Source organism: Capricornis sumatraensis, chromosome 1, assembly GCF_032405125.1.
Source record: "Capricornis sumatraensis isolate serow.1 chromosome 1, serow.2, whole genome shotgun sequence".
NCBI lineage: Eukaryota > Metazoa > Chordata > Mammalia > Artiodactyla > Bovidae > Capricornis > Capricornis sumatraensis.
In genome coordinates, this window is record NC_091069.1 from 170904098 (window position 1) to 170919447 (window position 15350).

General features: G+C 37.3%; 1 protein-coding gene across 1 annotated transcript in view; it reads left to right on the forward strand.

Annotated features, from left to right (window-relative positions):
* The window catches only part of CFAP91 (cilia and flagella associated protein 91), a 90616-nt gene that overhangs the window by 38024 nt on the left and 37242 nt on the right, over positions 1–15350 (forward strand). The window contains exons 8-10 of the mRNA XM_068968468.1: positions 489–646; positions 3027–3209; positions 4508–4650. Of these exons, the coding sequence (XP_068824569.1) occupies positions 489–646; positions 3027–3209; positions 4508–4650 (484 nt within the window). The remainder of the gene's footprint in view (positions 1–488; positions 647–3026; positions 3210–4507; positions 4651–15350) is intronic.

Here is a 15350-nt window from a genome sequence, read left to right on the forward strand (position 1 = left end):
AGATATCTGGGCTGAAGCAGATACTTTGAAGTTGTATGTGCACATAAGCAAGGTTGTCCTGGAGAACAATGAGAAGGTGAGGTTAAGGGAAGTGAAGAATGAATATCCGTATGTGTCAGATGCTGGCATTTTCGCATTCACCACTTAAGGTAGCGTGCCACAACCACGTTTTCTCTCAACCCTCCTGTTCCTTAACTCTCCAGCAATACCTGTCGGCCTGAAACTGTGGATAAACATTCTTCTGTTCACTTAGGCCCTTCTGCCTAGAGATGCACCCATATAATATTCTTCTTATATAAAGCCTATAGAGTGCCTACCCCAACCCCCAACTCCTTTTCCACAGTTTTGCCAGAGTGGTCTTTTTAAAATGCATGAATATGGTGCCAGCCTGAAGAGAAGGTCCTATTTATGGCAAATGTTCCCTTTCTTTAATAGAGCATCCTGTTTGAGAGACCATAGGCTTCTTTATGATTGTAATTTGCTTGAAGATTGCAGGAGATTCGCCTGGAAGTTCTAAAAGAGCTGCTGAAGAAGCGTGACGAGAATCAAAAAGAAGTGAACATGGCACGCTTGAATGCCCAGTGGTCTAAACTACAGGAAGCGAAGGAGGCAAAGTTGGCACAGATTCAGCGCAAGCACGTGTCAGGTGATGGTGCAGCACCAGCCCGCAAGGGGTGGAAAAGCTGGCTCCGCTTTGGGTTTTTGGCCAAAGCTGATTTAACTGTGATAGAATTCTTTTTTTGGTCCTAGTGTTATTTAACTGATAAGTAACAATATAATAAGGAGATGAGTTATTTCTCAAAAGTAGAATAGTGGAGGAAAATTCATCACTAAGAAAATCAAGTAATGGTATTCTAACAGGTAACAAGGTGTTGGCATTTATGGACTCTGTGTGTGTGTGTGTGTGTGTGTTGTGTGTAGGTATTGGGCTACCCACATTCATAGGCTGAAGCCCTGGATAGAGAGCTTTATTTCTCAACCTGTTTTTCATTGTTTCCCACTAAAAGAGGCATTCAGATATCTTTTTTCCTATTTATCCCCCTTCCATGAAATTAAAATTTTTTTAAAAGCCCCCGTGCTGGGTCTTCTTTTCCATGCAGGGGCTTCAGTATTGTGGCACGTGGGCTTAGTTGCCCCATGCCTGGCATGTGAGATCTTAGTTCCCCGACCAGGGATCAAATCCATATCCCATGCATTGCAAGGCAGACTCTTAACCACTGGACCAGCAGGGAAGTCCCTCTCATGAAATTTTAATACCATAGGTGTACTATATATCTGTTTATATACTATAAATATATCTGTACTTTATACATAAAAGAGAAGTCAGTGGAGGATTAAAAATGACTTAATAAAAATTTTTAGTTAGAATTTAAAGTAAAAATTTTAATTTAGCATTTAGCTTTATAGCTGTACTTGCTGAGTAACTTTTAATATAATTTATTTACTTATAAAAGTTATACTGTACCATTTATATATGCAGATTAGCAATCTAGACACATAATAATAGCAATGTAATCACAGTAAAGAAGTAAAGAAGTATTCAGAAATTTCCTAGTAAAACAATTACAAAAATTAATTTCTTAAAAGTTATTTTTAGTTAACTTTTAACTTTATTGATGTGAGAAAATAACTTTAACTTAATTTGCTGCCGCATATGCATTTGGATACTGCCAACATTTTTTTCTTTTCAGCAGTTGACATAATTAGCAATGGGTTGACTTTTTTTTTCTTGTTACTCCTTCTGTCCCTCTCTCTTCATCCTCTGGGATCACCTCCCAATAAACTACCTGCACACATGCCCTTATCTCAGGTTCTGTCTTTGGGGGAACCCAGGCTAAGAAACGACTCAAATGTCACTTCCTCCAGGAAGACCTTCAAGGACCCCTGCCCCCAGAAAGTCAAGTGCTTGTTGTCTGCTCTCAGTGTTATATGCCCCTGAATTTTTTTGAGTGTGTAAGAAAATGACTTTTCACTTAACTAGCTTTTAGCTATGCATTTAGATATTGTCAACAGTTTTTTCTTTTCAGTCCTTGAAATAACCAGTGATGGGTTGACTAATTTTCATAAATAACTAAGGCTTCCCAGGTGGCTCAATGGTAAGGAATCTGCCTGCTAGTGCTGGAGACACCAGTTTGATCCCTGGGTGATAAAGATCCCCTGTAGAAGGAAATGGCAACCCACTTCAATATTCTTGCCTGGGAAATCCCATGGACAGAGAAACTTGGCGGGTACAGTTCATGAGGTTGCAAAAGAGTTGGACACAACTTAGCAATTAAACAAAAACAAAATAAAATATACAGTATTTTAATCATGAAATTCCAACTCACGCACAAAAGCCCTGAGGGTCACATATAGATAACATTCAAAAGGCAGCAGTGGTACATGCAGCCACCTCTTACAATATGGCTTCAAAATCTCACAATCTGATTTTACACCCGTTGAGAGCACCTGATGTAGAGCCTTCAAAAGGGGGTGGGTCTGTGATGGGTTTGAAAGAAAAGGAGCACGTAGAGGTAGTAATCCTGACTCCTTAAATTAGTAAACTAGTATGTACAGCTGAGCCTGCCAAATAATTCTGAAACTATAAGCTTGGATATATTCTAATTTATTCTGGTGTTAGCCAAGATGACCAGAGATTTTTTTGGAGAGCTTGTAGCCTTCCTTTCCTTTTAATTATTCTCTTAGGAGAAAATAATTCCCTCATCTCTATTGAAGACATGTATTTTTCAGTTACTTTGAGTTTCTTTCATTCATTGCACAAACTTATTTCTGGCCCAGAGCTTAGAATGCAGTTATAAAAGATTTTTGATGAGTACCAATTGAGGACACTAGCTGATTCAGCTTCTGTCATATCCACCTGTTCTTTGTCTTAAGTATTATATTCGGGCTGCAGTTAGTGATCATGATGAAATTTATTCAGCTCAATAATCTCCTTGTGAATAAAACTACAACTGGTTTACTAGCCTGTATTTGGATCATTCAGAAAAATATTTTAGAGATAGTCATGGAGGTATGTTTTATTTTAGCAATCAGAAAACTTATGGGAAAGGGAAAGAATATAGAAGGGAAGCTGGAGAGAAGAAATATCATCAAGGATTATTGTGATTATGCATCACAGGTCTATGGACCTCTATCTCGCCTTGGTCGTTTCCCAGACAACAATTCAGAGGACTTTGTAGTAAAAAACCACTATCTCAACACCTATGAAGGTAAGCAGTTCCCATAATTACAAGCCTAGTATAAGAGAGTTATCTTAGAAATATGAAATATAGCAATTTAGATTAAAAGCTAATCAAAAATAAAATATTTGCAAGAAATAGCCATCACATGTTTAGTATTATTAATAATGAGTTCATAGAAACCAATAGAAACTATAAAGACCCAAATAAATAAATGGATACACTATGCAACAATTTACCAAGAAGTCAATAAACTACTAAACATTTAAACATGTTTAATGTCACTAAAATCAAAGTTATGCAAAAATAAAATAGAAAAAGTTTTTATACCGGGTTTATGATGCAAACAAGAAATAATATAATGAAATCAGCCCTTTATGAAGAAACACCAAAATACTAGTGGGCAAGGGAATGGATAAACTAGGGGATAAATTAATGGAGAGGGTTATACCTGTTGTATACCTGGAGAAGGGAATGGCACCCCACTCCAGTATTCTTGCCTGGAGAATCCCATGGACAGAGGAGCCTAGCAGGCTTCAGTCCATGGGGTCACAAAGAGTCGGACATGACTGTGTGACTACCACCACTATGCTGCTAAGTCACTTCAGTCGTGTCCGACTCTGTGAGACCCCATAGACGGCAGCCCACCAGGCTCCCCTGTCCCTGGGATTCTCCAGGCAAGAACACTGGAGTGGGTTGCCATTTCCTTCTCCAACGCGTGAAAGTGAAGTTGCTCAGTCTTGTCCAACCCTCAGCGACCCCATGGACTGCAGCCTTCCAGGCTCCTCCATCCATGGGATTTTCCAGGCAAGAGTACTGGAGTGGGGTGCCATTGCCTTCTCCGACCACCACTATACCTGTTGTAAAGTCCAAGAGAGCCTTAATTAAATTATTTAAATTTCAGTTGAGAGGTTGGAGAATCATATAGCCAAGATCGTGCATTGACGGTCACACCACTGAACTTGCACCTCTGGCTGACCCTCTCTAGAGGTGAATATGATAACCTGGTGTACAGTCACTTTAGAATGGTGGTGCCATGTATCATATGATCATTAACTTCCTGTTTATTATTGTGGTATTATTACTTTTTGGTAGGACAGTGGTTTCATTTTAGAATGCATTTCTTATTTTACAATCTAAGTTACCAAGAATATAAGTTAATTATATAGAAATTTCCTTTGTATTTCAAGGACAATTCAATTATATGAGGTACACCTTGTCAGTAATTCTAAATAAAACCACTTGGCAAACTGCTAATAAAATTAACAGTATGCTTTCAAATGATATATTTAAGCACCAGACGCTAATCATGTACTTGCTTTCCATAGGATTAGTTGAGCTTGAGTCATGTCTCCCAGATTTTGTGACACAACCCCGAGTTAAACCACCAAAACCAAAAGTCACTACTACCAAAGATGGTTTTCTAAAGAGGGCTGCAAGGGTGGACCGTGAGTTGGCAGAGGTTCATAAGGTATGCTGCTGCTGCTGCTGCTTTTTTTTTTAACTTTCTTAGCAAATTTTATTTATTTTTATTTATTGGAGGACAATTGCTTTACAATGTTGTGTTGGTTTCTGTTGTACAACATGAATCAGCTATAAGTATACATATATCCCCTTCCTCTTCAGCCTCCCTCCCACCCCTCTTGATCATCACAGAGCACTGAGGTGAGTTCCTATCTGGATGACAAGATGCTTCTAGTGGGGCTTTTGCAGAGTTATACTACACTCCAAAGCTGCACTTTGTCTTGGGCAGCAGTGGGCACAACACACAAGCCTACATTTTTTTCTCCTCTCTAGACCTTTCTGGTGGTTGCCTGTGTTGTGCTGAATCAGAGTTTTACCCCCTCATTTCAAAACATAGGAAAACCTCTTGGAGGGTATTCTCCCCATTTGCAGAAGTCACGGTACTTTCTAAAAATGGTTCTGACTTGGTATCTACCCAATAAAATATGACACAGCATTGATGTATAACAAGTTTCTAGCATTCAGGATTACTGTTGGTTTTAATAGTGTAATAGGTCTTATTTTTCTCCTTTAAATTTGTTAGCATCATGAATAAAGGGAGTCATGTTCAGCATCCCTCTCATCTAGTTTAAACTCAGCTAAATGAGAAAGTTTGGTGGTCATCCCATGAGCCAACTGTACAGCTTCATCCATTAGCTGGCCTTTCTCTTTTCTTAATTGGACTATAGGTGTTCAGACTTGTATACTTTTGAATCTGTAGGTTATGATTGTCGTGCTTAGTCTTTATGCTGCATCAGAATCACCTGGAGGGCTTGTTAAGACATGTGCTGGTGGGCCCCACCCCCAAAGTTTCTGATTCAGTAGGGGAGAGAGGCCTGGAGTATTGGCATTTTTCGCAAGTTTCCAGGGGATGCTGATGCTGCAGGGACCACACTTTGAGACTCACTGATTTATGGCATACCCTCCTCACTGGTCCAAGCATGTTTGTTTGTTCAGTTAGTAATAGCATAAGGATCCAGGGCTTCCCTGGTGGCTCAGACAATGAAGAATTTACCTGCAATGCAGGAGATGTGGGTTGAATCCCTCAACTGGAAAGATCCCCTGGAGAAGGAAATGAACCTGCTCCAGTGTTCTTCCCTGGAGAATTCCATGGATAGAGGAGCCTGGTGGGGTTGCAAAGGGTCGGACACTACTGAGCAACTAACACTTCCACTTTCCAGGGAGCTCACACTGAAGATAAAAATTAGGTCCTTGACAATATAAGAATTAGGACATTTAAAATAGTGTATCTATGTGGTTCTTTCCTACCTCATCCTGCAGTCTCTTTACTGATTCTAAATTCTATATTCATCATTTTCTCACTTTCTATAAGATTGTTTTGTGGATATTCTTATTAGAGTATGGAAGTTCCCATCTATTCCTAACATACTGAAGCTTTTAATAATGTGTTTATGTTGAATTTTATCAAATGTTTTATCTGCATTTATTGAGATAATTATATAGTTTTTCTTTTGAAAAATTACTATTCTAATAAGGAATATTTATAGCTTTTTATAAATGTTAATTTGTGCTCACATACTTAGTACTTCCCTGAAGTACTTCCCTTAGTACTTCACATACTTAGCCATATTTGGGCTTCCCTGGTGGCTTAGCTGGTAAAGAATCCACCTACAATGCGGGAGACCTAGGTTTGATCCCTGGGTTGGAAAGATCCCTTGGAGAAGGGAAAGACTACTCACTCCAGTATTCTGGCCTGGAGAATTGCCTGGACTGTATAGTTCATGGGGTTGCAAAGAGTTGGACATGACCAGGTTACTTTCACTTAGTATGAACATAACATGGTCAGAGTGTATTATTTTTATTACATTGTTGGATTTGATATACTGATATTTTGCTCAGAATTTTTATTGTATATTCATGAGGGAAACAGCTTTATTTTTCTTACTCAGAAAGAAGAACTATATGACTGTATGTGACACTGGTCTTAGAGTTATACACATCTTCTGAAATGGACTGGAGAGTATTCCTTCTTTCTTCCTTTGGAAAGAGTTTAAATAAGTTTAAGATGATCTGTTTCTTCAGTTTGGTACCTGTTCGTATAAAATTATCTGAGACAGATGTTTCCTTCATGGGAAAAATTCTTAAACACTCCTTCAGTTTTCTTACAACTTATAGAACTTTGTGCATCGTATTGGTAAATTGTATTTTCTTTACAAATTCTGTTTCATCTAACCTTTCAGTATTTTTGCATATGGTTGTTGATAGTATTACTTTAAAATCTTTTTTAGTGTTTATCTATAATCATGCCCATTCTTTTCATTCATCAAGTTATTTATTTGTCCTTTAACTCTTTTCCCTTAATCAACTTTACTGAAGGGTTGTTTATTTTCTTGGTATTTTTTTCAAACATTGAATTTTTTATTTTGTTGATTTTCTCTGTTGTGTATATATTTTCAGTTTCATTAGTTCCCACTCATATTTATTTTATCTTTCTTTAGACTTTCTTTGGTTCTGTTTTGTGGTTCTTTTCCTAACTTACAATAGAAACATAGCTCATTAATTTTCAGGTACTCATCAGTTTCGTTTAATATTTAAAGCTAACCATTTTCCTTCGAAACACTGATTTTGGTACTTTCCATTAATTTTGGTATATAGTTTGACACTATTGTTAATATCTTTTTTTTAAAACATTCATTATGATTTTTGAACCTGTGAGTATTTAACAATGTGTTTTAAAATTTCCAAACATGCAGGAATTGTACTCAATTGCGCTGTGGTCAGAGATCCTAGCCTGTATGATACCTATTCTTTGAAATTTAGTGAGACTTGCTTTGTGAACTAGTATAATGATTTTACATATAAAATAATCTGAGTCCACCTTCAAATAATATGTCATGTGGTTACTGTATAGCAGATTATTCTAATTCCTCTGTACCATCCCTGTGACATTGCTGTCATTTATTTCACTGATTCCTATGCTATAATCACCCAGTACATTTTTACTCTTACAGTTTTAGCAGTTATCCTTTACAGCAATTAAAAATAAAACATATTTTATTTTACCTTTATTTATTCCACCTCTTCCACTCTTCCTTTTTTAAAAAAATTTTTATTTATTTATTTATTTATTTTTGGTGGCACTGGGTCTTTGTTGACGTGCTCAGCTTTCCCCAGTGGCGGAGAACAGGGAACACTCTCTAGTTGCAGTGTGCGGGCTTCTGGTTGTGGTGACTTCTCTTGCTGTGGAGCACAGGCTCGAAGGCTCACAGCCTCTGTAGCTGTGCTCCCAGGCTCTGGAGCACAGGCTCGATAGTTGCAGCACAGGGCCTTACTTGGTGGCATGTGGAATCTTCCCAGACCAGGGATCGAACCCTTGTCTCCTGCATTGTCAGGAGGCTTCTTTATCAATGGGCCGCCTGGGAAACCTCACTCTTCCTTTCTTAAATAGATCCAAGTTTCTGACCTATGTTCTTTATCTCCTTCCTAAGGAACTTGTTTCACCATTTATTACAGGGCAGGTCTACTGGGAGTGAACTCCCTCGGTTTTATCTGGAAGTCTTTACTCCTCCTTTACTTTTTATTGAGATATAATTCATGTACCATAAACTTAACCTTATAAAGTATACAATTCATTTATTTTTAACATACTTAAAGATTGTTCTCCTACTTACCTGTGGTAATAGGATGATAAGCAGTTTCTGAAATTATGAGAGAGAAAAGCATTCAGTATGGTAATGTATTGGAGAATGAAATGGCAGCCCACTCCAGTGTTCTTGCCTGGAGAATCCCAGGGACGGGGGAGCCTGGTGGGCTGCTGTCTATGGGGTTGCACAGAGTTGGACACGACTGAAGTGACTTAGCAGCATGGTAATGTAATTCTTTGAAAGCAAAGTTATAAAACAGTAATAAAACATGTTAATTTCATATTAAATATCACTCACCTTGTGTCTGTGTTAAGATAGGCTATCCATTCCAAGACAGTCTTTTTTCTCATTAAAGTACAGTTGATTTACATTGTTAGTTTCAGGTATACAACACAGTGATTCAGTAGGTTGTCTTTTCATCTTGTTGACGGTTTCCTATGCAAAAGCTCAAGTTTAATTAGGTCCTGTTTGTCTGTTTTTGCTTTTGGTTCTTTTGCCTTAGGAGTTGTTACTGTTGTTTAGTTACTAAGTCATGTCCAACTCTTTTGTGAACCCACGGACTGTAGTCCACCAGGTTCCTCTGTCCATGAGATTTTCCAGGCAAGAATATTGGAGAGGGCTGCCATTTCCTTCTCCAGGGGATCTTCCCAACCCAAGGATTAAACCCGTGTCTCCTGCACTGGCAAGTGGATTCTTTACCATTGAGCCACCTGGGAAGCCCTTGGCTTAAGAGACAGATCCATAAAAGACATTGCTACAATTTATGTCAAAGAGTGTTCTGCTTATGTTCTTTACTAGGAATTTTATGGTCTCCAGTCTTAGATGGAGGTCTTTAATCCATTTATTTTTGTATATGATGTAAGCAAAGTTTCTAGTATTATCCTTTTTAAAAATTATTTATTTATTAATTTTTTGGTTGGACTGGATCTTCATTGTTGTCCGTGGGCTTTCTCCAGTTGCAATGAACAGGGGCTACTCTTTTTTGCAGTGCACAGACTTCTCATTGCAGTGGCGTCTCTTGTACAGCACAAGCTCTAGGCACACAGCCTTCAGTGACTGTGACACAGGGGCTCATTAGTTGTGGCTCACAGGCCCTAGAGTGCATGAGCTCAGTAGTAGTGGTGTACGGGCTTAGTTGCCTGCAGCATGTGGAATTTTCCTAGACCAGTGATCAAACCTGTGTCTCTTACACTGGCAGGCAGATTCCTATCGACTGTACCACCAGGGAAGTCCTCTAATATTATCCTTTTATATGTTACTGTCCAGTTTTTGCAGCACCACTTATTGAAGAGATTGTCATATCTCTATTGTATATTCTTGTGTCTTTCATCAAAGATTAATTGAAAATAAGTGCATGGGTTTATTTCTGAGCTCTTTATTCTGTTCTGTTGATCTATGTGTGTCTCTTCATGGCAGTATCATACTGTCTTGATTACTATAGCTTTGTAGTATAGTCTGAAGCCAGGGAGCATGTTAATTCCGGATTTATCCTTTTTTCTTAAGATTGCATTAGTAATTTGGGGTCTTTTGTGATTCATATAAATTTTGGGGTTGTTTCTTTTGGTTCTGTTGAAAATGTCTTGGATATTTTGATAGGGATTGCATTAAATATGCAGATGGCTTTGGGTAGTATGGACATTTTAACTATTAATTCTTCCAATCCAAGAACACAGGTTATATTGGCATTTCTTTGTATCATTTTCAGATTTCTTCATCAGTGTTTTATAGTTTCAGAGTATAGGTATTTGACCTCAGTGGTAAGTTTATTCTTTGGGTATTTTATTCTTTTTGATGTGTTTTCAAATGGGACCATTCCTTTATTTTCTCTTTATGATATTTCATTATTAGTATATAGAAAAGCAACAGATTTCTGTATATTACTCTTGTATCTTACAACTTTAGTGAATTAATTCATTGGTTCTAATAGTTTCTTTTGTGGAAACTTTAGGTTTTCTATATATGGTATCATATCATTTGCAAATAGTGACAGTTTTACTTCTTCTGTTCCAATTTGGATGGATTTTTTCCTTGTCTGATTGCTGTGATGAGAATTTCCAATACTATATTAAATAGAAGTGGCAAGAGTGGGCATTCTTATCTTGTTTCTGATTTTGGAGAAAAAACTTTCAGTTTTTCACCATAGAGTATGTTAGTCCTTGTGGGTTTGTGATAAATGACTTTTATTATATTGAGATATGTTCCCTCTGTATCCACATTACTGAGAGTTTTTATCATGAATGGATGTTTAATTTTATCATGAATGGATGTTGAATTTTGTCAAATGCTTTTTCTGTGTCTGTTGAAATGAATATATGATTGTTGCCTTTCCTTTTGTTAATGTGGTGTATCATATTGATTGGTGAATATTGAACCATCTTTGCATCACCTCAAACAAATCCCATTTGATCATGGTGTGTGATCCTTTTTATTATTGTTGATTGGGTTTGCTGATATTTTGTTGAGGATTTTTGTATCTATATTCATTAAATTTATTGGCTTGTAATTTCCTTTTTTTTCAGTCTGTTTTTGTTTTTTTTTGTTTTAATTTTAAAATCTTTAATTCTTACATGTGTTAGCAAACATGAACCCCCCTCCCACCTCCCTCCCCATAACATCTCAGTGGGTCATCCCCATGCACCAACCCCAAGCATGCTGTATCCTGCGTCAGACATAGACTGGCGATTCAATTCTGACATGATAGTATACATGGTAGAATGCCATTCTCCAAAATCATCCCACCCTCTCCCTCTCCCTCTGAGTCCAAAAGTCCGTTATACACCGCTGTGTCTTTTTTCCTGTCTTGCATACAGGGTCGTCATTGCCATCTTTCTAAATTCCATATATATGTGTTAGTATACTGTATTGGTGTTTTTCTTTCTGGCTTACTTCACTCTGTATAATCGGCTCCAGTTTCATCCATCTCATCAGAACTGATTCAAATGAATTCTTTTTAACGGCTGAGTAATACTCCATTGTGTACATGTACCAAAGCTTTCTTATCCATTCATCTGCTGATGGACATCTAGGTTGTTTCCATGTCCTGGCTATTATAAACAGTGCTGTGATGAACATTGGGGTACATGTGTCTCTTTCAATTCTGGTTTCCTCAGTGTGTATGCCCAGCAGTGGGATTGCTGGGTCATAAGGCAGTTCTATTTGCAATTTTTTAAGGAATCTCCACACTGTTCTCCATAGTGGCTGTACTAGTTTGCATTCCCACCAACAGTGTAGGAGGGTTCCCTTTTCTCCACACCCTCTCCAGCATTTATTGCTTGCAGATTTTTGGATTGCAGCCATTCTGACTGGTGTGAAGTGGTACCTCATTGTGGTTTTGATTTGCATTTCTCTGATAATGAGTGATGTTGAGCATCTTTTCATGTGTTTGTTAGCCATCCGTATGTCTTCTTTGGAGAAATGTCTATTTAGTTCTTTGGCCCATTTTTTGATTGGGTCGCTTATTTTTCTGGAATTGAGCTGCATAAGTTGCTTGTATATTTTTGAGATTAGTTGTTTGTCAGTTGGTTCATTTGCTATTATTTTCTCCCATTCAGAAGGCTGTCTTTTCACCTTGCTTATAGTTTCCTTTGTTGTGCAGAAGCTTTTAATTGTAATTAGATCCCATTTGTTTATTTTTGCTTTTATTTCCAGAATTCTGGGAGGTGGATCATAGAGGATCCTGCTGTGATTTATGTCTGAGAGTGTTTTGCCTATGTTCTCCTCTAGGAGTTTTATAGTTTCTGGTCTTACATTTAGATCTTTAATCCATTTTGAGTTTATTTTTGTGTGTGGTGTTAGAAAGTGATCTAGTTTCATTCTTTTACAAGTGGTTGACCAGTTTTCCCAGCACCACTTGTTAAAGAGATTGTCTTTACTCCATTGTATATTCTTGCCTCCTTTGTCAAAGACAAGGTGTCCATATGTGTGTGGATTTATCTCTGGGCTTTCTATTTTGTTCCATTGATCTATATGTCTGTCTTTGTGCCAGTACCATACTGTTTTGATGACTGTGGCTTTGTAGTAGAGCCTGAAGTCAGGCAAGTTGATTCCTCCAGTTCCATTCTTCTTTCTCAAGATTGCTTTGGCAATTCGAGGTTTTTTGTATTTCCATACAAATCTTGAAATTATTTGTTCTAGTTCTGTGAAAAATATGGCTGGTAGCTTGATAGGGATTGCATTGAATTTGTAAATTGCTTTGGGTAGTATACTCATTTTCACTATATTGATTCTTCCGATCCATGAACATGGTATATTTCTCCATCTATTAGTGTCCTCTTTGATTTCTTTCATCAGTGTTTTATAGTTTTCTATATATAGGTCTTTAGTTTCTTTGGGTAGATATATTCCTAAGTATTTTATTCTTTTCGTTGCAGTGGTGAATGGAATTGTTTCCTTAATTTCTTTTTCTACTTTCTCATTATTAGTGTATAGGAATGCAAGGGATTTCTGTGTGTTGATTTTATATCCTGCAACTTTACTATATTCATTGATGAGCTCTAGTAATTTTCTGGTGGAGTCTTTAGGGTTTCCCATGTAGAGGATCATGTCGTCTGCAAACAGTGAGAGTTTTACTTCTTCTTTTCCAATTTGGATTCCTTTTATTTGTTTTTCTGCTCTGATTGCTGTGGCCAAAAGTTCCAGAACTATGTTGAATAGTAGCGGTGAAAGTGGACACCCTTGTCTTGTTCCTGACTTTAGGGGAAATGCTTTCAAGTTTTCACCATTGAGGATAATGTTTGCTGTGGGTTTGTCATATATAGCTTTTATTATGTTGAGGTATGTTCCTTCTATTCCTGCTTTCTGGAGAGTTTTTATCATAAATGGATGTTGAATTTTGTCAAAGGCCTTCTCTGCATCTATTGAGATAATCATATGGCTTTTATTTTTCAATTTGTTAATGTGGTGAATTACATTGATTGATTTGCGGATATTGAAGAATCCTTGCATCCCTGGGATAAAGCCCACTTGGTCATGGTGTATGATCTTTTTAATGTGTTGTTGGATTCTGATAGCTAGAATTTTGTTGAGGATTTTTGCATCTATGTTCATCAGTGATATTGGCCTGTAGTTTTCTTTTTCTGTGACATCTTTGTCAGGTTTTGGTATTAGGGTGATGGTGGCCTCATAGAATGAGTTTGGAAGTTTACCTTCCTCTGCAATTTTCTGGAAGAGTTTGAGCAGGATAGGTGTTAGCTCTTCTCGAAATTTTTGGTAGAATTCAGCTGCGAAGCCGTCTGGCCCTGGCTTTTGTTTGCTGGAAGATTTCTAATTACAATTTCAATTTCCGTGCTTGTGATGGGTCTGTTAAGATTTTCTATTTCTTCCTGGTTCAGTTTTGGAAAATTGTACTTTTCTAAGAATTTGTCCATTTCTTCCACGTTGTCCATTTTATTGGCATACAACTGCTGATAGTAGTCTCTTATGATCCTTTGTATTTCTGTGTTGTCTGTTGTGATCTCTCCATTTTCATTTCTAATTTTATTGATTTGATTTTTCTCTCTTTGCTTCTTGATGAGTCTGGCTAGTGGTTTGTCAATTTTATTTATCCTTTCAAAGAACCAGCTTTTGGCTTTGTTGATTTTTGCTATGGTCTCTTTTGTTTCTTTTGCATTTATTTCTGCCCTAATTTTTAAGATTTCTTTCCTTCTACTAACTCTGGGGTTCTCCAATTCTTCCTTTTCTAGTTGCTTTAGTTGTAGAGTTAGGTTATTTATTTGACTTTTTTCTTGTTTCTTGAGGTATGCCTGTATTGCTATGAACTTTCCTCTTAGCACTGCTTTTATAGTGTCCCACAGGTTTTGGGTTGTTGTGTTTTCATTTTCATTAGTTTCTATGCATATTTTGATTTCTTTTTTGATTTCTTCTGTGATTTGTTGGTTATTCAGAAGTGTGTTGTTCAACCTCCATATGTTGGAATTTTTAGTAGTTTTTCTCCTGTAATTGAGATCTAATCTTAATGCATTATGGTCAGAAAAGATGCTTGGAATGATTTCGATTTTTTTGAATTTATCAAGTTTAGATTTATGGCCCAGGATGTGATCTATCCTGGAGAAGGTTCCATGAGCACTTGAAAAAAAGGTGAAATTCGTTGTTTTGGGGTGAAATGACCTATAGATATCAATTAGGTCTAACTGATCTAATGTATCATTTAAAGTTTGCGTTTCTTTGTTAATTTTTTGTTTAGTTGATCTGTCCATAGGTGTGAGTGGGGTATTAAAGTCTCCCACTATTATTGTGTTATTGTTGATTTCCCCTTTCATACTCGTTAGCATTTGTCTTACATATTGCGGTGCTCCTATATTGGGTGCATATATATTTATAATTGTTATATCTTCTTCTTGGATTGATCCTTTGATCATTATGTAGTGTCCTTCTTTGTCTCTTTTCACAGCCTTTGTTTTAAAGTCTATTTTATCGGATATGAGTATTGCCACTCCTGCTTTCTTTTGGTCTCTATTTGCGTGGTATATCTTTTTCCAGCCCTTCACTTTCAGTCTGTATGTGTCCCTTGTTTTTAGGTGGGTCTCTTGTAAGCAGCATATAGAGGGGTCTTGTTTTTGTATCCATTCGGCCAGTCTTTGCCTTTTAGTTGGGGCGTTCAACCCATTTACGTTTAAGGTAATTATTGATAAGTATGATCCAGTTACCATTTACTTTATTGTTTTGGGTTCGGGTTTATACACCCTTTTCATGTTTCCTGTCTAGAGAATATCCTTTAGAATTTGTTGGAGAGCTGGTTTGGTGGTGCTGAATTCTCTCAGCTTTTGCTTGTCTGTAAAGCTTTTGATTTCTCCTTCGTATTTGAATGAGATCCTTGCTGGGTACAGTAATCTGGGCTGTAGGTTATTGTCTTTCATCACTTTAAGTATGTCTTGCCATTCCCTCCTGGCCTGAAGAGTTTCTATTGAAAGATCAGCTGTTATCCTTATGGGAATCCCCTTGTGTGTTATTTGTTGTTTTTCCCTTGCTGCTTTTAATATTTCTTCTTTGTGTTTGATCTTTGTTAATTTGATTAATATGTGTCTTGGGGTGTTTCGCCTTGGGTTTATCCTATTTGGAACTCTCT